This window comes from Myotis daubentonii, chromosome 21 (assembly GCF_963259705.1).
Source record: "Myotis daubentonii chromosome 21, mMyoDau2.1, whole genome shotgun sequence".
NCBI lineage: Eukaryota > Metazoa > Chordata > Mammalia > Chiroptera > Vespertilionidae > Myotis > Myotis daubentonii.
Window position 1 is genome coordinate 7,398,974 of NC_081860.1, and position 24,420 is coordinate 7,423,393.

The 24,420-nt window shown below is 42.2% G+C and overlaps 1 protein-coding gene across 1 annotated transcript; it reads left to right on the forward strand.

The window, feature by feature from the left end:
• The first annotated feature begins 4,153 nt into the window (after nucleotides 1-4,153).
• LOC132223045 (serine/threonine-protein kinase MARK2-like) lies at nucleotides 4,154-24,110 on the forward strand. Its single transcript, XM_059678422.1, has 3 exons — nucleotides 4,154-5,360; nucleotides 6,883-7,060; nucleotides 24,044-24,110. Exons 1-3 carry the CDS (start codon nucleotides 4,154-4,156, stop codon nucleotides 24,108-24,110), a joined length of 1,452 nt encoding a protein of 483 aa, XP_059534405.1.
• The last annotated feature ends 310 nt before the right edge of the window (nucleotides 24,111-24,420 follow it).

Below are 24,420 nucleotides of genomic sequence, written 5' to 3' on the forward strand. Positions count from 1 at the left end.
TAAAATGTTCTCAAAAAATTAGGGTTGGCACGCGGAAGAATTTTGAGTCAGAGATTTTGCTGGTTTTGGCACGCACTCACAAAAAGGTTGCCCACCCCTGTTCGAGACCTACTTTCCTTTCAACCTTCCAGGTGTTAAGGGAGCATTCCCCAGAGAAGTAGGAAAAAAATGAAAGACACCCATAAGCAAGTAAGCCAGGGAGCTGTGACAGGCAGTTTGAGGAGCAAGTCTGCGCTCACTGAGGGTCTGGAGCAGTTAGGCTGGATAGATCCTGTGGAACTGTGTGGGCTGAGCTGACCAGCTCACTGAAGGCTGGCCAAGCTAAGCATCCAAACTGAGTTTATTTTTTTTTTGGTTGAAAACCTTTTCTCAAGTGAACTGATATGATTTAATTTTCTGTATCAAGATATAATGCAGTGGTGTCCTCAATGCTTATTTCTTGGGACACATGGACATGTTTGATTCTATACTAATCCCTGTACCACTTGAGTCCATATGTAATTTTTGGCATTCTCCCCTTCCCTGTTTCTTTTTTTTTTTTTGAGTAGTTATCTCTCATTTCTCATTACTAAACTCATGTCTGCACAATGTATCCCTCTTCTGTTTTTATGTTGCCTTAGAAACAAGGAAATGAAGCTGGTTAAAACAAAGTGTAAAGCAAGAGTGAAGAGGGATTTGGTTGTGAGTACAGTCCGTACATCTCAGTGCAAGGCATCACTTTTCCTCCTATAAAACCAGTTTTGTGTTGTATTTTGAAATGACAAGGTTATCCTCCAGACACAGGAGATGTTACTGCGTTCAGAAACACATTTTATTTCTCTCAAATTTTACTCAACTTCCTCAGCTGCTTTCCCTCTCACATGAACTGTTCATCATCTCGGCAGAAATCACTGGAAATCACTGAGTTCTATTTTTGTGTAGATATATACATCAGAGTCTTGTCAGAGAGGAGGCATGGAAGATGTATCAGGTAGCTTTTGTTACTCAACAAGTCACTGTGAAACAGGCGTTTGAAGTCACAATCTTTTTTTTATTTGTTCATTTATGATTCTGTGGATCAGAAGTCAGGCTCCACTGAGGTCTTATTCTTGCTCCACTTGTGTCACTTGCAGACTTAAGCTGGGACATCTGAGATGGCTGGGAAGACTGGCCCTGTCTTACCTCAAGATCTCTCATCCTCCAGGAGGCCGGGGAGCCAGCTCAGGTTCTCCCTGTGGGTACTGGGTTCTAAGATGATGAGAACGGAAGTGGTGAGGCCACCTGAGACCTAAGCTCAGAAGTCCCACATTGTCACCTCAGCCATAGTCTGTAGGTCAAAGCAGGTCACAAGACCAATCCCAACTCAAGTAGTGGAGAAATACACTACATGTCTGAATGAGAGAAGCTGCAAAGAAATTGTGATTATTTTCAATCCACCACAGCAGGAAACCCCAAATTCATTATTTTATGAAGGACCAATTAGGCAAAAAGTCTTCTGATTTTAAAATAATCATCATCTCTGGCCCTGTCTAACCTCTCATTATTTGATTAGTGCTTGTGAATTTACAAAATGCTTTCTATATCTCATTTATCCACATGACAAACTTTTGAAGTGTGTCTTCTCCTGTTTTCAGATAAAAGATTAGAAGCCCAGAGAAGTTAATGACTCCCTCAGGGTCCCAAAGCTATGACGTGGGGGCACCTCCAGTCTATGCTTGTCCCCTGCACTTCTTATGAGGAACTCTATTTCTTTCAAAAGAGTGTGGTCTGCTTGGTTATTATATTCAAGATCAGAAGGGAAGCTGGTTCTTTCCCCCAGTGTGAAGATTGCCAGTTCGGGGCTACCTGTTACAGATGGGCACAGTTTCATCTGGGAGGCACTTTTCCCTAACCATGCATCTGTGCTGACAAATTTCAGAAGAGTTTCGTGGGAGCTCTTTTATACCAGTAACTAAATTGACTGAACTTCAACTAGAAGCATAGACAGCTGCTGCTACTCAGAAAAGCAGGGCTAACAGCCATCTCCCTCAGAAAAGGTAGAAGTCGATAAGGAACTTTCATGGCTGCTAAGCGTATACAGTGAAATTTGCCAAACCTATTCCCTTCAGAAAGCTACAGTAGCTACCCACTCATTGAGTTATGCCTGCCATGGCTCTCTCACACAACTATTTTTATATTCAGCTGGAAACATGTTTGACCTGTTAAATACTCATCTTTTAAAAAATGATGAAAGGAAAGCTCTGTCCAATTCCGTGAAAATCTTGAGAATTTATTAAAGGGATGTTTTAAAAATGAAATATGCATCATTGAAACAGAACCTCTACACTGGAAAAACAGTGTGAGGGCATATAGAGGGATCAGAGATCATTATTACCCACTGAGAGGGAATGCCAACCTTCACTGACTATTTTGATACATTAGTTACTTACCTAGTGCATTTCTGTGCTTCCTGTGGTTTTTCATCTTAGATGCCAAGGAATCAGAGGTCAAGGTTCTTGGGAAATTGTTCATTGTCCAACACTGTGAATGACAGCACTGAGTTCTCAACTATGTTCTTTTGCATCTCCCACATTTTTATTTTTGAAGCATTCTTATTTACAACTTCTCTGTTTGCCCCCAATTCTGTGAGAGAGGGCAATTTCCAAACGTATGAGTGGGGAAACAGTCTCTGAGGAGTTAAGTGGCTGTTCTAAATTCACAAATCTAGTCATGTCAAAGGAGGAGCTAAAAACCCATATTATGACTCCTTCCACCTGTCATATTGCTTTTAAAAATATATAATAGGTTATTTTTTTCTGAACATAAAAGAAACCAATGCACTTAAAAACAAAAGACTAAAATAGACAATAAAAATTACCTACGATCCCCACCCAGAAATGACCCCTGTTCCTCTGCCATCATTTGGCTCTCTTTTCTTTGTGTTTAGTTTGACACATTTATGTGCATATATAGATTTTACACCTGGTGTTTGTGGTTTAGCTTGTGTTTAAACTTAGGTCAGGAATATTTTTCCATGCTAGTAAAAAAAATCTTTGAAAATGTAATTGTAAAATGCTGCAGTGATATGATGTCATATGTGTTTTCCATAAACCATTCACTCCATGCTCTTTTGTTTGACACACAGAGAATATGTTACTTTTATCATAGTAAATAGCAATAGGGTGAAAAATTAAAGATAAATCTTCTTTTATATTTCTGGGTTTTTCCTTTGATCGTATTTTTATGGGACTATATGGTAAAAGCTATTATGATTATGAAGGCACTGGGACATTTTTTTTAACTATGAATTCTGCATTAAACTCAAGTATAATTCAGATTGTGCAAGAAAACATCTCAGTAGTAAACAGCAGGGTTCTAACTACTAGAAATTCTTTTCTACTAGAGTTGGGAACATATTCAATGGATAGGGGCTTCATCTCACAGATTAGATCCTCTTCTATAGATATTAATAATTTCCTTAATGGGCTTCACTGTATTACTTCTGTTCACTGTATCCCTGTTCCAAGATTCTGCTATCAAATCCACAAAATTCACCACTATGAGAGTAAAAATGGGGAGTGAAAGAAATAACTCAAGGATAGAAAACTGGTGAGAAGGCTGTTGTAGTTATCCCTTCCTTTACATTTATTCCTTCTGCCTGAAATACTAAACATGGGGTTTGTTTGTAACCCCAACACTTGTTTATTTGCACACTCAATTAATACAAAGAAGTACTCTGCCCACTAGAAACCATAAGAGACTTTCATTTCTAATAAAGTTAATATCAATCTTTAATATCCCACATTAAAAAAAAAAACACAACTCTTTCGTGGTGCTTTTACTTTTTGACCAAAGTTTAAGGGTCATGGGACCACAAAGAGAGAAAACCACTGTGGTCCATCCCCAGCCCTGATTGGTCCATTTCTTGCTCTGACCTCATAAGGCGCCATTGTGATCCGATTGCCAACCAACCCTATATAAGGTGCTGGCTGAGCCCAGGAAGCTGTGGGTAGACGTGGTTGTTTGGATTTGTTGTTAGTAGTGGATTGGCGGATTGATTGGTTGTTGCTTTTGACCTCTTCCTTCTCCTCATTCTCCTCTTCCCCCTCCTCCTCCTCCTCTTCCTCTTCCTCGCCCTCCTCCTCCTGCTCCCCTCCTACCACTGATCCCCTTCAGTGGAAATTTTTAAATCACCATGTGTGATTTTTTTGAAGACATCCCGGCCAAAGTGGACTGCCAGTTTGGCAATTATGCCCTCCTCAGTAAAATCGGGAGGGGCTCCTTTGGCCAGGTGAGACTGGCCCGGCACCTCATAACCAGCATGAAGGTGGCGGTGAAAATAGTCAACTGTGAAGATCCCGCAGACGTGGCCGAAGAAATTGATTGTCTGAAAGAACTAAACCACCCGAACATCATAAAACTATTTGAGGTGATCAACACCAACCACCAGGTATACATGTTTATGGAATATGCCCGGGGAGGTACCTTATACAATTATCTAAAGAAGTGGGGTCCTATCTTGGAGACGGAAGCACAAGCCCCATTCCGGCAGCTGCTGTCGGCTGTCCACTACTGTCACCAAAAACATATCGTCCACCATGACATAAAACCCGAAAACATCCTGCTGGACATGGGGTTGAATATCAAACTGGCTGACTTCGGACTGAGTGCTGTGTTCTGCAAGGAGGAAAAACTCAGCATCTTCTGTGGCACTCCCAACTACAAGGCCCCAGAACTGTGCGGGCTTGAACCATACGAGGGCCCGAAGGTGGACGTCTGGAGCATGGGGGTCGTGCTATACAAGATGCTGACCGGAGTACGTCCGTTTGGGGGAAAAACCTTAGAAGAACTGGAGGAGCACATCTTGAGTGGGCACTTTTCTCTTCCATCTTTTCTATCTGTACCGTGCCACACACTCTTAAAGACGATGATCGACATCGACCCCGGCCGAAGACCCAACGTGGGATTTCTTCTGCAAGATGCCTGGGTGAATATCGGGGAGGCTGACCAAATGACCCCATACATTGAACCAGCCTGCACTGACATCGACCCCCAGGTCACTGAAATCATGCGGACACTTGGGTATGAGCAGGAAGAGATAGAGTCATCCCTCACGGAGAAGAAGTTTAATAGTGTGATGGGCACGTACAGGATATTAAACATGCAACTTAACACCGGCATCCAAACAGTAAAAGTAAGCCCCAGGTCCTCCTGTGACTCCAACATAACAGTTTGTACATCCGAGGGGACTTGGAGATCAGAGACGGAAGGCAGCGACCCTCGGAATACACCAACGAGCCCAGAGTTCAGTGTGCCCACCACCACACCACCGGGGGGCCTGGACTGGGGTATTGCCACCCCTCCAATTAGAGTGGAGGTGAAGAGGGTCATCCGGTCATGCAGTGCGCACCTGCAGAACATCAGCCAGGCTGGCAGTGCGCACCTGCAGAACATCAGCCAGGCTGGCAGTGCGCACCTGCAGAACATCAGCCAGGCTGGCAGTGCGCACCTGCAGAACATCAGCCAGGCTGGCAGTGCGCACTCGCAGAACATCAGCCAGCCTGGCAGTGCGCACTCGCAGTACATCAGCCAGCCTGGCAGTGCGCACCTGCAGAACATCAGCCAGCCTGGCAGTGCGCACCTGCAGAACATCAGCCAGGCTGGCAGTGCGCACCTGCAGAACATCAGCCAGGCTGGCAGTGTGCACCTGCAGAACATCAGCCAGGCTGGCAGAGAACACATGCAGAACACCAGCCAGCATGCCAGCGAACAATTGAAGAGTACTTCCCAGCCAGACACCAGGGGGGAATTAAGAAAACAGAAACTGAAGCCAGAACTCCAAGGTGACAGTAACGTGTTGCCTGTCACCCAGAACAGTAGCAGCCCCAGAAGCTGCAGTGGAGGCACAGAGAGAACCACCAACAAAGGCGAAGCTAGGCCATCTTGTGAGGAGACCCGAGCCTCTTCACCTGACCATAGCCAGCGCAGAAAAGGGATGGTGAGGAGGCTTTTAGGATTTTTAAAAAGATGCTGCTGCTGCACAGGAGAAACTAAAAAACCACGCGTAAAAATTACGCGCGTGGTACCGATTTAACATTCAAACATGGAGTGTCGGTGGCCACGCTTCACACACCAAGACCAAGAGGAAAAGAGGGTTAAATTGGCCACAGACTAAAGAGAAGACAATGAACTGAGTGAGACCATGACCGGACAGTACACCACAGCACACTAGACCAAAAGCGAGGGGAGGTCAGTTCACCGCCGCTCACATGCCAGAACCTGAGGGGAGGATGGCTAACGACAGCTCACTCGGCCAAGACGTGGGTAGGTCTGTTCACCTGCTACAATACAAAGAAACCTTGAGAAAATTATCCTAAGTGAAATATGTCAGACACAAAAACACAGATACTGTATGATTCCACTTATATGAGGTACCTAGTCAACCTCAGAAAATAGATTTGGTGGTTGTCATGGGTTGGTGGTAGGAGGAATGGGCAGTTCAAGGTATAGTTTCAGTTTTGCAAGGAAAAAATTCTGGGGCTTGGTTACACAAAAGTGTGAATATAGTTAATAATACTGAACTGCAACCTTTTAAAAATAGTTAAGGTAATAAATTGTATGTCTTGTGTACTTGACCACAATTAAAAGTTTAAAAAAAATTTTTTTAGAAGCAGAAGCAATAGAATCTCAATTTCCTGTTTTGGCAATATATGATATATAGGTAGGGTATTACCATTGGGGTCACTGGGTGATGGGTACAGAAACTTCCTGTGCTATTTTGCAATTTCTTGTGAGTTTATAATTATTTCTAGATAAAAATGTTTTTTAAACAATACTCAAAAATCATCATTTCCTAATTATTTTACTACGATTTGCAATGAACTGTATTCTTGAGATTTTTTTAAGTCTCTTGTACTTCTCTAGTGTTGCACATCACCCCTCAAAAATCTACATTCAGTTGGGAGCTGGAAATCAGTGGGAGTATTTATACCACGAAAATTAGTGAATGCTACAAGCAAGGGCTCCACACTAACAACCCCCAGCCGGTTGTTAAGCTTTTGCCAGGAGCCTGTGGTCCAGGTGTCCTCAGGATTAAAATTAGGTTAGCTCTGAATCCTATGCTTGTGAGAGGATGAGACAAATAAGTGGCGACTAGCTGACCATAGCAGTAACTTAGAAACTTCAAAGCTGGGGATTACACCCCTAGGGGTGTTTCTCCCTAGAGAGCTGTGATAGTTAATGTTTGTGTTCACTTGGCTGAGCTGAGGGAGGCCCAGATAGCTGGTAAAACATTATTTCTGGGTGAATTCTGGAGGCTGTTGCCAGAAGAGATTAGCATTTAAATTGTGTATTAGACTGAGTACAGAGGATCTACCCTCACCAATGTGGACAGGTATCACCCAATGCATTTTGAGGGCCCGAATAGAACAGAAGGTGGAGGGGAAAATTCTGTTTCTCTTCTGGAGCTGGGATGTCCACTTTCTCTTGTCTTTCTCTGAGTATCAGACATCGGAGGTCCTGGTTCTCCAGCCTTCAGACTCTGGGACTTACACTAGCAGCCCTGGTTCTCAGGCCTTCACATTGGGCTGAATTATACAACCGCTTTCCTGGTTCTCTAAGCTTGCAGACGGCAGATCATGGGACTTCTCGGCCTCCATACCACGGTGAGTCAATTCCTATAATAAATGTCCTCTTACATATGTGTATCTCTTTATCTATAGTTTCTCAACTGGCTCTGTTCCCCTGGAGAACTCTGACTCATACAGAGGGACAGGGGACAGACCTGACCTGCAGGGTTGTTTTGAGAGGCGAGGGTCGACTGAGTGTGTGTTTTCTTGACAGCGGGTTTTCTCATGCTTGGAGCTCTCTCTCCCCCAGGGCTCACCTGCTCTCCATCTCCTGAATTCATTGGAAGTGAAGCAGAGTGGGGGGCGGCGGGGAGGGGGTCTGGCTTTCCTCCATTTCCTGCTCTTGTGGTGGAGACATCTCTTTTCTTTTCATTCCCATTGAAGATTTTATTACACCTGTGTGGCTCTTAGAGAAGTGAGGTAAGAGTCCACGAGGGTTGAGGATCTCAGGGCAAGGCGTTCCACCAGCTAAAGCAGTGGTTCTCAACCTTCCTAATGCCGCGACCCTTTAATACAGTTCCTCATGTTGTGGTGACCTCCAACCATAAAATCATTTTCGTTGCTACTTCATCACTGTAATTTTGCTACTATAAACAATATGTAATTATAGATGTGTTTTCCGATGGTCTTAGGCGACCCCTGTGAAAGGGTCATTCGACCCCCAAAGGGGTCGCGACCTACAGGTTGAGAACCCCTGGTCTAGAGGCAGTTCTCCCTGCAGTTCACTCCAGTGATGGGAAGGAGTCAGTTGCCCTAGGCTGAGCCCTTTTCTCCTTGATTGTGTCTCGCGGAAGTTGGGAAACATTCCTTCCTGGGTAGTGCTCTTGGATGGCTGAATGTGGGAAAGAAACTCAGAATAACTGTTGGATAAGCCAGGTCAGATGCTTGAGTGAGTTTGTATCCGCATTGCTCAAAAGTTCCTATCGCTGCTCTTTTGAAGTTGCAGTTTTGACTGACAACTTGGGCCTTGGGTCTGCAGGCCTTGTCCACCCTGCTGGTAGAAAATCCTTATCCTCTTGCTTTGCGATGTGACTGCTCATAGTTGGGATGAGTTGGTTGAGCGGCCGGTCCGGTTCCTTCTCTTTCCCGCGGCGCCGCCGACCCTTCTCTCCCCCCCGGGGAAACCGACGTGCCCACGAGCGAGGCGGCGCCCGGTGCCTACCTGGTCGTCCTCAAAAATGATTTTGGCGGGGATTTCCTTGCGAATGATCTTCCCGAAGATCGTGTGGCCACCAGGCCGAGCGGCCTCAGCCTTGGCGATCTCATCTGCCTTCGTGGCCTCGCTTCCTCAAGGCTACCGGGGGCGCAGCGCGGGCGGAGGGAGGAGCTGGGAGCCGGCCCAAGACCCAGCCTGGGGGAGGTCCTTCATCCCGGGCTTCAGGAGCCGGGGGAGACCGTTTTCTTTTTTCTTTTTTTAAATTTATTTATTTATTTTTTAATATGTTTTTATTGACGTCTTACAGAGAGGAAGGGAGAGGGAGAGGGATAGAGAGAAACATCGATGAGAGAGAAACATCCATCAGTTGCCTCCTGCACACCCCCTCCTGGGGATGTGCCCGCAACCAAGGTGCATGCCCTTGGCCGGAATCGAACCTGGAACCCTTGAGTCCAAAGGCCGAGGCTCTATCCACTGAGCCAAACCGGTCAGGGCTTCTTTATTCTTTTCCTGTCTCTCAGAGTGGAGTTGCTAGTGTAAGCCGGCTCTCGCTGGCTTTAAGGACCCTTGCGGGGAACACTGGAGGCTGTGCCTGGGAAGATCCGCTAATCCAGGCAGGGTTTGCAGGGTGAGGCGCCCTGGCCCTTTCATTTCTCAGCTACGGGAGGTCTTGGCTCCAGGACGTAAGCCCTCCTTGCATCATTTTTATTTTTCTCCCTCCAACAGTGATTCTCAACCTGAACTGCGCGTTAAAATCACTTGGAGAGTTTTTAACAAAACCTGGCTGCAACCCAGGTCAACTCAACCAGACTCTGGGGTAAGACGCAGGCATCGGCGGTAAGGTAAGCCTCCCCACCCTGATGTACAAAGACTCTTTCCCAGCAGTCACCCACTTGATGTCAAATGCCCGACCTTAAAGTACCTAAACCTGCCCTAACCCCACATCCTCCTTCGCATTTTTGCTCCTTTTTAAGATATATATATATTTCTCATCTTTTTGGAGCCCATTTCCCTCTTGTTGAAACCATTGAGGACCGCTGCTTACAAAATCCTATAGGTAATTGCAGTTATCATACTGGACCTCTTGGCGTCATTGGCCACTGTTGGCCATTACCTCTCCCCACCCTCTCTGGGTGCTGTTTCTCCTTCACAGGGAGCCTCCTGTTCCAGCCTCTCGTGCACTCTGTTCTTGGCCCTCTTCTCTAGCTAGCAGTCTCCAAGTGTCCTTATTAAGAAGAATTAACCACACCTCCCGGACGACCCTCAATTATTGTATTTTACCACTCTGTCTTGGCAGAATGACTGATAGCGGCCCCCTTTCATATCAGCAGTTCCCCATTGGTTATTTTTGCTGTCAAAATTAATAGGGCAATTGGTAAAATCTAAATAATGCCTGTAAATTATATAATAGTTTTGAAAATCATGCTAATTTCTTCACATATCCACAGCAAAATTATCAAAATCAGTTGATATATGCTGGGGCTCTATAACTTAAGTTTCTAAAATGTTTCCCAGTGATGCAGTTGCTGCTGGGCCTGAAACCATACTTTGAGAACCACTGATGTAAGAGAGTGGCCTTTTTTATAGGAAACAACCCACTAAAATATTTAGGAGTATAAGGGTTTCATGTTTGCATGAAAGAGATTTTTTAAAAACCCACATCCGTATATAGATTAAAAAACTAAAGCAATTGTGGTAAAATACTAACATTTGGGGAACATGAGTGAAAGGTATATGCAAATTCTATTGCAATTTCCTGTAAGTCTGAAATTGTCAAAAAGTAAAAAGAAAAATATGTACTGGTTGAGATAATAAATGATATGGTCACCTTTCATTAAGTCTGAGGGCTGAGACTTACTGACTCTCCAGTATTTATCATCTAACCTATTCTTCACTTAATTCCAATTTGGTCTATGGTATATATTACTGCCCACTCACCACCTCCATTTGGGTGTCTATTAGGCACTTCAAATTTATTTTTGCTTTCAATTGTTTGTGTCACAATAAACAATCCAACAAAAAGCCCCTCCTGCAGAATTCCATATCTATTGTAATGCCATTCATGGAATTGCTCAAGCCAAAAGCCTTGAAATCAGCCTTAACTCTTCTGTCTGTACTTTCAGCACATTTCATGCGTGTAATCATTTCTCACCTCTACTCCACCACCTTAACCCAAGCTACTATCATATAGATGGCCATGTCCTAATCTCAGGAGCCTATGAGTATGTTACTTTATATGGTAATGGGGTTTTGCTTGTGTAATTAAGTTAAGGATCTTGAAGTAAGGAGATTCCTGGATTTTTTTTTTCAAAACTTGAATATAATATACTATTGTCTTCTCACACTGACCTGAGAAGTCAGGTGCCATTCTGATCACATGCCAGTGTATGTGAACTGTTTTTTTCTCTCCGATTTTTCCTTTTATCAGCATTGTGCTGACCTTACATCATGAGCCATAGTATGGGTTTTGTTTTGGGCACTTGGTGGAGCCCTTTCAATCTAGTAACTCAAGCACCTCCCTTGGTGAAATTTCCTTAATTTATTCTCCCTTTTAATTTCTGTTTTCTCTGTTCTCTCTTGTTGGAGCCATCTAGATCACTCTCTTAATTATCTTTTCTCTCCTCAATTTTTATTTGTCAACTTAATCTCTGCTTTTACTAATTTGACATCCGTAAGCTTTTGGGAGTTACTGAACATTCCTTTTTAAAAAGTCCTCATCTGAGGATATGTTTACTGATTTTTTAGAGAGGGAGGAGAGAAAGAGAGAAACGTCAACGTGAAAGATAGACGTCAGTCGGGCTGCCTCCCACACTCTCCCTGACCGGAGATCAAATCCAAAACCAAGCATCTGCACCAACGGGAAATAGAACCTGAAGCTTTCTGGTGTGCAGGACGATGCTTCAACCAACTGAGCCGCCCGGCCAGGGCCTAAAGGCTCCTTTTTAAATTTTTCTTTTTGTTTTTATTGCATGTTTGCAATAACTTGGGAGTTAAGTGTAGTTGTCTCTATGTTTTCTGCTCCTTGTTTCCTGTTTCTGTTTTGCTGTATGCCTTTGAAGTTAGAGGAGTTCAAAAATATATAAAATATTTAAAACAGTACCTAGCACACATGATATACTCAGTAAATGTTAGATATTGTCTGGTGAATGGACTGGAGAAAAGGAGGAATGGTGACAGAGTAACAAACCTTTTTAAGTAGTCTAAGAAACGGATGGGGCCCTAACCGGTTTGGCTCAGTGGATAGAGCGTCAGCCTGCGGACTGAAAGGTCCCAGGTTCGATTCTGGTCAAGGGCATGTACCTGGGTTGCGGGCACATCCCCAGTAGGGGGCGTGCAGGAGGCAGCTGATCGATGTTTCTCTCTCATCCATGTTTCTAACTCTCTATCCCTCTCCCTTCCTCTCTGTAAAAGTTCAATGAAATATATTTTTAAAAAAGAAAGAAAGAAACGGATGGGGAGCATCTGAACTTAAATAGTTTGGGGCTATGGTGGATATACAAAAATTAGACATCCTAAAGTTCCCACATGAAGTGTAAGGTATATTTAGAGATGATTTTAAAATTTCTGGCTTGAGAAAGACTGTGTCTTCCATTACTGAAATTGAGAAGACAGGAGAAAAAGCAGTATTGGGGGAATAACATTGAGTATTCTTTTGGACTTGAGAAGTATGAGGTGGCTTTTGGCTAGGCTCCGCCCTTCAGTCCTGACTGGCTATGCGGGACTAGGTTGGGTCTTAGAGTCTAGGCTGGGCACTTTGGAACTAGTGTCAGCCCTTAGGCCTTAGCTGGGCTAGTCCGGGCTAGGGCCATGACAATCATATTGATCTGGGCCTTGGGGAACCCCGGTCTCCACCAGAGTGCCTTACAGGGAAGGACCCATCAGGGAGCATCCTGGCCCAGGAGCCAGAGGTTGAAAGGGCTGCTGACTCTCAAGGAGAGGTGCCTGTGGAAATCACTGACACAGGCTGGGTTCCTTGGGCCTGCGGGAAGAACAGGTATTGCTTAGGGGCTGGACTTTGGGGCGAGGTTCCGCCCTCCAGACAGGGTTTGGCTGTTCCTGGCTGGGCTCTTTAGGGCTGGGCTCTTTAGGGCTGGGCTCCCCAGTCAGGACTGGCTACAGCTGTTGGGGTTAGGGCTCAGCTGGGCTCTGCCAGGCTCCGCTCCGCCTTTCGGGACTAGTTTTTGTGTTTTTTAAAGAAGTGCGAGCTGGCCTCAGTCTTTCGCTAAATCCTCCTCACAATCTGACTCCTACCAGAGTGCCAGGCTCTTTTCTCTCCATTTTTTAACATAATCTTGTAAAAATCAGGTGTCAGCATTCTACCTATTTTTTGAGAAATCACAATTGAACTTGCCTGAGTTACCCAAAACATCTTCCTTCTGAGCTCTCTTAAGATTTAATAAGTTCACGAATTTGTGTATACTAGTATGTGCCTCACTTTAAGAACAGAAGAAGGCCTCCATATCTTAAGAAAAATGATAAAACATACCAGACAGGTAAAGTTGTTTACCTTGGCAGACTGGTTTTGCAGGGGAATTACTAACTTTTTAACTATCTTTATATTGTTTTGTTTCAAAGACCTGGGTATTATTTTTGTAAATAAAGGTTTTTAATTTAAAGGTAAATAATCAATGTAAAGGTATTTCCAGAAACCCTGGTTTTCATCAGCTACTTTGAAAAATAGTCAATGAAACGAACAGAACAGAATTACTACTTATGTAATTATGTAATTACATACTTGTAATTATGTAAAATGTGATTTTTTTTTCTTTTGCTGTCTGACTTCTTATTTTCTTGATAGGCTTTACAGCTCTTTAAAAGATTGCACAGGACCAGACAACAAGTTTTTAAAAATGATCCCAGAGCATTAGAAGGTAAGCTGACTTATTTTCCTTTGGAACAAGTCTATTCTTCAGATGGCTGCTCATATATCCAAGAGACCCTGTATAGTCAAGCTTCATCTTAGGGAATGGCCTTCACTACCTCTTCCCTGATGTTGTTATGTGTTATGAAGATTAGTTTACAATTACACTTTTTTGAGGAGTATACACTTAAAGAAAATTAAAGTCCTTTCCCTATTTTATTATCACAATTTCACACACTCTAGGACTAGATACTACCATATTGTTAATGCCTTGTGTCATTCTAGAAGTGACAGCACCTAAGAAAGAGAATCTATTCCAAGCAATTCCACATTTAGCATTTCACTGTTTTAAGTGATTTCTATCTTACCTGGTTCTGTGTTGGTCATGTTCACTTCCAATCCTCATACATTTCTAAACCTCTTTACCTAGGTTAAGTGTCTCCACTATCCCAGGAAATTCTAGTTTTTGTAATTCACCAAAAAGAATTTCTTGAATATTAAAATATATGCCTTATATTGTACTTTACACAAATTCCTCATTTAATTATTATAACAACCCTGTGATATAGTTGCTATTACAGTAAACCCTTGATTTTGTGGAGATTGATTTAACAGAATTAGGATTTAATGGAAAAATTTCTAGCCAGGCCAAAACCGGTTTGGCTCAGTGAATGGAGCGTTGGCCTGCGGACTGAAGGGTCCCAGGTTCGGTTCCGGTCAAGGGCATGTATCTGGATTACGGGCACATCTCCAGTAGGAGATGTGCAGGGGGCAGCTGATCGATGTTTCTCTCTCATCGATGTTTCTGACTATCTCTCTCCCTTCCTCTCTGTAAAAAATCAGTAAAATATATTTTTAAAAAAAATTTCTAGCCTGTATCTCATGTGAAATTAATTTAACACCCTATTAATTTTAAAATGCTTTAAACCAAGATTTGTTTATAATTAAATTGATAAATTTGTTGTTTTGTTTATTTGTTATTAAAAAATTTATTTTTAACAAATTTTACTGAATAAGCCATATGTTTGAAAAATACTAGTAATTTCACCAACATAAATAAATGTTACATATCTACAACCATAGTCTGCATATTTAAATCCAGGAGTGATTGTTCGTAACAATGTTCAGCAAATGATTAGCATTTTATCACAGATACCAAAGCATTAGAAGTTAAGTATTTGTTTGTTTTCCCTTTGTAACATTCAACGGGGTAATTGGTTCTAGTGTTGCATGGCGTGACTTTCTGCAGCAGTTTTAACGCATGCCACCCATCTTCCGACATGAGCTAAGCCATGCCTGCCCCAGACGTGTGCATTTGTTTATTCACAGTGACTGGTGAATGCACACATTTACTAGACCTATTTAGTATAAATTTAAAAGTACAGTCATACATGTAGAAAAGTTTTCTGTGAAATTAAACTTTCATACATAATTTTAATTACACAAATGCATCTACATTTGTCAATTTTTTAACATAGACATTTGGAAAACCTGTCTACTACATAAATATAAAAGGCTAATATGCATAGTGTCCCCTCGGGAGTTCAACCAGGAGACCGGGAGTTTGATCACTCACTATGTCGTGCACTGACCACCAGGAGGCAGCACAGAACAAAGGAAGGCCCTGGCCGGCAGCCAGAAGGCCCCAATCGGCTCTGATCACCAGCCAGATCTAGGGACCCTACCTGTGCACGAATTTCGTGCACCAGACCTCTAGTTTTATTATAAAATGGACTGTCAGCTTTAACAGACACCCTGCCTCACCTGAATTAGTCCATTATATCGAGGTTTTACTGTATGATTTCTGTTAAGATAAGAAACTAAAAAATGTGAAAGAATTTGCCCCACATTTACTTAGCAAGAGGTAGAGCTAGGATTCAGCCTAAGCAGTCTGGTTCCAATGCCCAAACTCTGAACCACCTTGCATATTGAAATTCTGAAGCATAAAAGGAAGGTTTTATGACTATTCTCCCATCAAAATAGCATAATTTTGTTGCTTTAAATGTTTTTAAGTGAAGTAATTATAAGAACAGGTAACATTGTATGTTCACTAAGCACTTTATATGGATCATTCCATTAAATGCTTACAGCAATACGGTAAGGCAGTTTGTCAGGTTCAACTGAATGATGCTGCTGTAATGATGCTGAAGCCTCAGTGGTGTACATGAACAAAAGTTTTATTTATCATTTACTTTACATGTCAGCCACGGTGCTCAGAGCTGCTATATATTTATTTTAATTTGTATATGTATGTCTGGGTTAATGTGCTTGTAAGTATTGAGTTTTGCCATCTTAAAAACATTTTAAGTTAAATTCTTAGATTTATAGAAACAAAGAATTACATTGGATTTATTGAATCTAATATCTTGAAGTACACCAATGAAATTGGAAGTGAAAAGCAGGAAACAAAAGTATTAGAGTGCTGAAGGTTTATATTAGATTTAATTACAAACTTGCCCGCCTGTCATCAGTTCTCCAAGAGACTTCTGTAATAAATTTCTGATTTTTATACTTTGTTTTCCATGGAGCAAATATATTTCCTCTACTAGAGAAGTAGTCATTCATAATGAATAACATGTAAATTATTGGGGCAGGAATTATAAATTAGGAAGCAAATAACTTTATGTATTTTTCTTTCTGTAGCAGCCAGAATAAAAATAAATGAAGAATTCAAAAAAAATAAAAATGAAGCTTCTTCTACGAAAATAGAAGAGGTACAGTAATTGAATTTTTCAATTTTACAATAAAATGCTTATAAATTGTATTAGCAACTAGAGCAGTGGTTCTCAACCTTCTGGCCCTTTAAATACAGTTCCTCGTGTTGTGACCCAACCATAACATTATTTTTCTTGCTACTTCATAACTGTAATGTTGCTACTGTTATGAATCGTCATGTAAATATCTGATATGCAGGATGGTCTTAGGCCACCCCTGTGAAAGGGTCGTTCAACGCCAAAGGGGTCGCGACCCACAGGTTGAGAACCGCTGAACTAGAGGACATGATGAAAATAGAGGGGTTATGTGAAATACAAACCCGATAGTTAAAGCAACTGTAGATAACCTTCACTTGTTTGGTATGGCTCACCTCCTCTGGGTCATCTGCCTACAGCCATAAGAAAACAAGTTGCCTGGTAAAAAGAACAAGGATGGTAGCCCTGGTCAAAACAAGAGCAGCTGAATCAACTCAGACACCCACAGAAGTGCTATCTTCACTTAAGGCAACTGACTGAAACTGAAAAGAATGAGTGCTGTGGTACCTCAGAACTATAGAGGAAACACCTACTCATTTAGCTCAACTAGACAGATTTTTTTTTTTTTAAATTCCTGTCTTGGCAATGGAAGTTAACCAGCCACAGTTCATGAACACTCTTGGTTTGCCTTTAATATTTGCATTTTAGTCAATTGTTTAAGACAGTCTACTGAAATTAGTCCGTGAGCTCCCTGGTACTCCCAATGCATATTCATTGAAAACATTCACAATGAATTGTTTCCTGTATAAAATCATGCTGCGTATATACACTATCTCAGTTTTGAGCTTCCTAAATATTCCTGTTTCTAACCTTGGATAAATATAGGGAAAGGACCCATAGGAAGAAAAAGAAAAATGGAAAACTATTTGCAGGGGTAGTTATGATTCCAAGAATTGGTTTGATAAAAAGGAAAGTATAAATTAGAGAAATTCTTCTGTGTTTAAATAAAATTTCCGAATGTTAATTTTTTTATGAAAATCATTTATATTTTGGAAAAATGTATTTTTGAAATAGTAAATATCTATGATAAGCCAATGAGACAAAATGAAATAGCTTAAGAATTTCTATTCCTGTAATATAAACAAAAAAGGGAAAGATTTCCCTTAAGCCTATGATAGGGCAAACAGGGACTATGAAATTTTTACTCATGTAGAAGTTAAGATGACATTAGAGTAAAGTTATGAATTGAAGTTAAAAGGTATATATGGAGGTTTGTCCTATTTGTTATTTAGTAAACTGATAACAATTTGGCAATTTCTAAATTTTTAAATCATGATTTAAACTTCTAAAATTTTTTACATTTTAAATTGTTCATATCAACTAAACTGAGAAAATGAACTACAACCACCCAAGTTCATTTTACTTTTAGAGTACTAATTTAACATTAAGCAATCTAGAAATTAGATATTTGTTATACATAAATACATATGGTACTTTCTACAACTCTTCATATGTTAAATATTTAGTAGCTTTTGGATAATTACATTGTCATATATTAGAGGGTTTGTTAGACTTGGCACCAAAAGGAAACTTAAGCATCCTCTATACCAGCAGTTTTCCAACTTTTTGGTCTCAAGACCCCTTCACCTTCTTAAAAATTGAGTACCCTAAAAAGTGCTGTTTGTGTGTTATACTTATCAGTATTTACTATATTAGAATTTAAAGCTGAAAAATTTAAAATAGATATTGATTGAATCATTTGAAAACAATAGACCCATTACATGTTAAAAAAAATACATTATTTATGAAAAATACTACATTTTCAAAATAATTTAGTTAGAAGAATGGCATGCTTTACATTTTTTAAATCTCTTTCATGTCTGGCTTAATAGAAGTCAGCTATATTCTATCTGCTTCCTCATTCAACATGTTTTTTAGGTTGAAGTATATGAAGAAAATTCAGTCTCACACAAGTAGTTGGAAAGGTAAAGGAGTATATAATAGCCTTTTCCAAAAATTGTGAATATTCTTTGAAACTATACATCACCAAGTGATAAATTTCCTTAAAGGTTAGTTTCAATGTAGAACTCTATTCCTATTAGTCCAGTGGAAGTTATATATTTAAAAATATATATATATTTTGGCTCTAGAATTCATACACACCACCTCTCGGTCTCCTCTAGTCCCTTGCTCCTCATTTATCCTTGTTCCCAGCCTTAGACCTAGGACTCCACTCAGCTTCTGCACCTCCAAGGAGGAGGCCCTTTTTCCCCTTTCTCTGCCTTGCCAAGAAGCTTCTCAAGTCTGTCAGCTTGTGAGGTTTTGGTCACCCACAGGCTTTCATGTCAATTAATGGCAGCTCCCTCCTCTTGATGTTCAGACCAATATCCTTTGTGCTGTCTTGACTGCTTTCCTTCTCTCACACTTTAATCTGGCAGCAGATCCTATTGGCTTAACCTTCAAAATATACGTAGAATTCAACCACTTCTCCCCCTCCTCATCATTATCTCCAGATTCAAGTTACCATCATTTCTCACTGAGTTGTTACAACAGCCTCCTCCTGGGTCTTTCTTCTTTTGCCCTAAATTCCTACAGCCTGGTCTCAATACTTTTAAAGGCAGAGTGAACCTTTTTTTTTCTTTTTTTTTTTAAGGCATATTCTATCCTTCCTCTGCTCACAACCTCCATGACTCCTCATCCCATGACCTATAAGAGCATATCATCTGACCTCTTTTAACTTCCCTCCTCACTTCACTCATTTTCAAGAAAAAAATCTAGCAAATACCCAAGTCTGAATAATCATAGTTTGTCTGCCTATCAGTGGTTCATTCAAATACAAATGGTATTTCATAGAGAAAACTCTACTTCTCACAACTCAAACAGTGTAGAAGGGTCTAGGCCAGTGGTCAGCAAACTGCGGCTCGCGAGCCACATGCGGCTCTTTGGCCCCTTGAGTGTGGCTCTTCCACCACATACCACATGCGGGTGCGCACGTACAGTGCGATTGAAACTTCGTGGCCCATGCGCAGAAGTCGGTATTTTGTGGAAGAGCCACACTCAAGGGGCCAAAGAGCTGCATGTGGCTTGCGAGCCGCAGTTTGCCGACCACTGGTCTAGGCTCTAGTATCATGAAAATAAATTTGACATCATGGATCCTCTGAAAGGGTGTTAAGGTGCCTCAAGGGGTCCACAGTGTTGAGAATTGCTGTTCTAGTCCATTTCTTCATTTTGCAAATAATGAGGTCTGAAAATCAGAGCAGGTTATTAAACCGAGGCCATACACTTAATGACAGAACCAGAATTGGAATCCAAGTATTCTGACTCCTAATCCAAAACTCTTTCTAGTGTTCAGAACATCCAAGTCTATAAAAGAAGGATTCACTACCACCACCCCAAAAAAGCTATGTGTTTTAAACACATTGTAAAATATATATGTACAACAAAAAAATACTCTAAACCTGTTTTGGATCAAAATATAAACGGGTGTATAAAAGTTAAAAGCATATGCCTGTCTGAGCTTTCTGCACACTTAGAATGGTTATAAAATTTAAAGGCAGATTATTACATAAAAAATTTCTAGTAAACCTATACTTTTCAAAAACAGTACATTCATATGAACCATTGAAAAACACCTGAAGGATTTATTCTGTGTTTGGTTTTCTTAACAGCTAATAAAAATAGGTTCTGATGTGGAATTGTTGCTCAGAACATCTGTTGTACAAGGTATTCACACAGACCACAATACACTGAGTAAGTAAAGTAAAAGAAAAATGTTTTCTGATTGCAATGTGTTTTAAAATATTGAGCAATTACAGTGCTTTTAATGCTGATTGGTAAAAGAGCTTGATTTTGCCAATGTGGTATATATTATACATATTTGTAAGGCTACCATTTAAAAATACTCAAGTATGAAACTTTGTTTTGCCAGATATTTTCTTTTTAAATTTTTTCTAAAAAACTTTACTGATTATATTACAAAACTACAGTTACACAAATAGTATGACTATTTTTATCATATTTATTTGGGGTTCTTAATATTTCTAGTACCATTTACCACTTACCTAGACTAAGTCTGTTTCTCTATCTTTTATCCTATGACTAGAGGCCTGGTGCACAAAAATTTGTGCACTGGCGGGGTGGGGGATGGAGGATAGAGGGGTGTCCCTCAGCCCCACTTGTGCCCTCTCACAGTCTGGGAGCCCTTGGGAGATAACCACCTGCTGGCTTAAGCCCGCTCCCCAGGTGGCAGATGGCAGGCCGATCCCTAGGTGCCTGCCCTGCCTCCCCAGGTCGCGCTCAGGGCAGGGCCGATCAGGGGGTTGTGGCGCCACCCCTGGTCCCACAGGGGGCAGGGCTGATCCCTGATCCGGGGGTTGGGGCGCCGCCCTGGGTCACACACTGGGCAGGGCGGATCTAGGTGTTGGGGCCCCGCTCCCAGTCGCACACAGGGCAGGGCGGATCCGGGGGTTGGGGCCCCGCTCCCAGTTGCACACAGGGCAGGGCAGATCCGGGGGTTGGGGCTCCTCCCTGGGTCGCACATGGGACACCCGGGTGGGCCAGCGGATCACTGCTGCCCCCCCGGCAGCCTCGGGTCCAGTTTCACATGGGACACCCCCCCCCCCCCGCCTAGGATCACAGATAGCAGGCCCAGATGGCAGCTGGGCAGGCGGGATGGCGCTGTCCCGCCCTGCCCGCAGTATGCAAATTAGCCGCCATCTTTGTTGGTGGTTAATTTGCATATTGTGCTGATTAGCCCATGGGAGGTGTAGCGAAGGTACAGTCAATGACCATGTTTGACTATTATTAGATAGGATTAGAGTTATTTTAATTCAGAACAATTGGGATTATATGAAATAAAAATAGAGTATAGGATCCTTCATTAGACCTCAAGACTCCTGGTGGGGCTCCAGCAGAATCTCATTTTATATTATACTAGAGGCCCGGTGCATGAAAATCCGTGAAATCAAAGCGGTCCCTCAGCCCGGCTTGCGCCCTCTCAAAGTCCGGGAGCCCTCAGGGGATTCCAACATGCAGGAAGTGGGCTTAAGCCGCAGTCTGGCCTCCCTCTGCAGGAGGTGACCAGCAGGCCGATCTGTGGACAGCAAGTGGCCGGCCCCGCCCCGGATCACCCCGCCGCCATCACCGATGGCCTCCCTCTGTGGGAGGCAACCCTGGCAGGCCAATCTGGGGATGTTGAGTGGCCGGCCCCTCCCTGAATCACCCTGCCACTATGCTGCCACCCACGACCTCCCTCTGAGGGAGGTGACTGGTCGGGCGATCAGGGGATGGGATTTGTTTTTATTCCCTAAAGTTTCTGTGGGGACAACAATAACAAGAAAGAAGATGACATTAGCATTGTTTGAAAGGCTTTTTTCTTTCAAGTATAACATGCAAACAGAAAAGTGCCCAATGTATAACTGTATAGCCCACTGAATTTTCACAAAGTGAAATACTCATGTAACCAACATCCATATCAAGCTATATAGTACTACCATACCTCAAAATCCCCCACATGACCTTATGCCCCTCCCGGTCATTCCCACCCCACAAGCATGACCACTGTCCTGACTTTTAACACAATCAATTTTTAACTTAATAAATATTTTACCTTTATATAAATTACATCATACAGCATTACTGTTTTATCTGGCTTCTTTCACCATGATATTTGTGAGAATCATCTATATTGTTGTGTATAGCAACATTTCTATAAATATTGCTTGAATATACTACAGTTTATTCATTCTACTATTGTTTGGGTTGTTTCTGATTTTGGACTATAATAAATAATGATTCTGTGAATATTTTATATGTACCTTCTGGTTTAAAAAATATGTATGTGCATGGATATATATATATATATATATATATATATATATACACACACACACACACACACACAAATACAAATATAATGCATTTCTTGGAGATATCAGTGAATTGTCCAGGTCAAAGGGATTATGTGTTTACTACAGGCACAGTGCACGACAATGTGCACTGGCGGGGTGGGGCGGCGTTTAGAGAAGGGAGGGTGGTGGCCCATCAGCCAGACTGGGCCATCTCACAGTCTGGGACCCCTCAGGGGATGTCCACCTGCTGGCTAGGGCTCCAGTTACTTTATATCCTAATACAAGAGTCTGGAACTAGGGACTGGCATTCTCCCTGTTCATTGCAACTAACACCTAGCAGGTACCTACATGGTGACTGCACCTTTATCCTGGTCCCTGGAGAACCAGGGAGGACATGTGGCATGAACATGAAAGAGACCTTCTTTAGTATAAGCTACTGAAGCTTTGGGCCTGTTTGATATTCACCATAACATCTAGCCCAGTGGTTCTCAACCTGTGGGTCGACACCCCTTTGGGGGTGGAACGACACGACCCTTTCACAGGGGTCGCCTAAGACCATCCGAAAACACACATGTAATTACATATTGTTTTTGTGATGAATCACTATGCTTTCATTATGTTCAATTTGTAACAATGAAAATACATCCTGCATATCAGATATTTACATTACGATTCATAAAAGGAGTAAAACTACAGTCATGAGGTAGCATCAAAAATAATTTTATGATTGGGGGTCACCACAACATGAAGAACTCTATTAAAGGATCGCAGCATGAGGAAGGTTGAGAACCACTGATCTAGCTGGTCCTAATGGGTGTGTATTAACAATTCTGCTCTCCAGGAGGCAGCAGAGCCTCATGATATAAGTCAGAGCTCTGTTATTAGAAACACTTGGGTTTGCCTTCCAGCCCTGCCTTTATTTAACTCTACTAACAGGCAATTTACATAAAGCCTCTGAGCCTCAATTTGCTGTACATAAAATCTCAGGTTGCAGAGAGGAATAAATGACATAATACTGCATGTAAAGCATTTAATTCCAGGCCTGGCACATGTAGTAAACATGCAGTAGCTATTAGCTCCTAGTTCCACAATGTGTACTGAATACAAACATTCTAACAATTTACGAAGGGTTAACGTTTTGTAATTGTAGCATTACAAATGTTGTTTATAAACAAATGAAATTGGATTGTATATATTCTCTCATAGCCTGATTTGTCTCTTAATAATGTGATATGTTTATATGAAATATAAAAAATCTGACAGCTGGAATAGCCCAGATGTTTGAGCATCTTCCCGTGCTGGGAAGGTTTCTGGTTAAGTTGTTTATGAGGCAGAAGCCTGGTGTTCTGGCTGGATTCCCAGTGGGAGGGTGAGGGGTTGACAGGAGGCAGCTGATGCATGTTTCTCTCTTTCTTGTCCCATCCTATCTCCGAAAAATCAACCTAACCAAAATATCCGTGGGAGAGAACAAACCCCAGAAACTACCACCAGCCACACGATCCTAATATTATCATTTCCCAGCAACATTCTGGCTTCCAAACACCAATATTCACAATGTTCAGTGAGTGATTGGGATCCTGCTTACATCTGGGAGGCCTGGAAAGGTATATTACCCAAAGGGCTATGCGCCTAATGATGGCTGGATTTAGCCAATGAAAACCCAGGAGGGGCATATTATCCAGGTGTATGTGGGTGAGGGTGGGACTCCGTGCATCTACCTGGAACTCATGTTGACCTCTTTGGTCTGTTCACAGAGACTGAGGCTTCCCAGCGTCAGGTCCCCATTAGGACAAGGCATCGGAGGCAGTATCTCCCTATGCAGTGGTGTGTCTGACGTTTTCTGAGACCCAACACGCCAGAATTTGGGATTTTGTGACTCCTGGACTCCTCTCTGCTTACAGAATTCGAAGCAGCCTCACTGGAGTTAACCCTTCAGCCTGGGGTGTGGACGCCTCTGGGATCCTGTAGTCCAGGTCACACTGCCAGGAACAGTGAGTAGTTCGTGTGTGACAAAAGGTTTGATGGAGAAAGAGGTTCATAGGCTGCAATACTTCCATGCGAGGACATGATGGTGTGACCGAACCAGGAGAATTCGGGAAACCCAAGACTTGTTTTGTGTTTAAAGGAACAAAGAAGCCGAAACTGGTTTGGCTCAGTGGATGGAGCGTCGGCCTGCGGACTGAAGGGTCCCAGGTTCGATTCCGGTCAAGGGCATGTACCTGGGTTGTGGGCACATCCCCAGTGGGAGGTGTGCAGGAGGCAGCTGATCGATATTTCT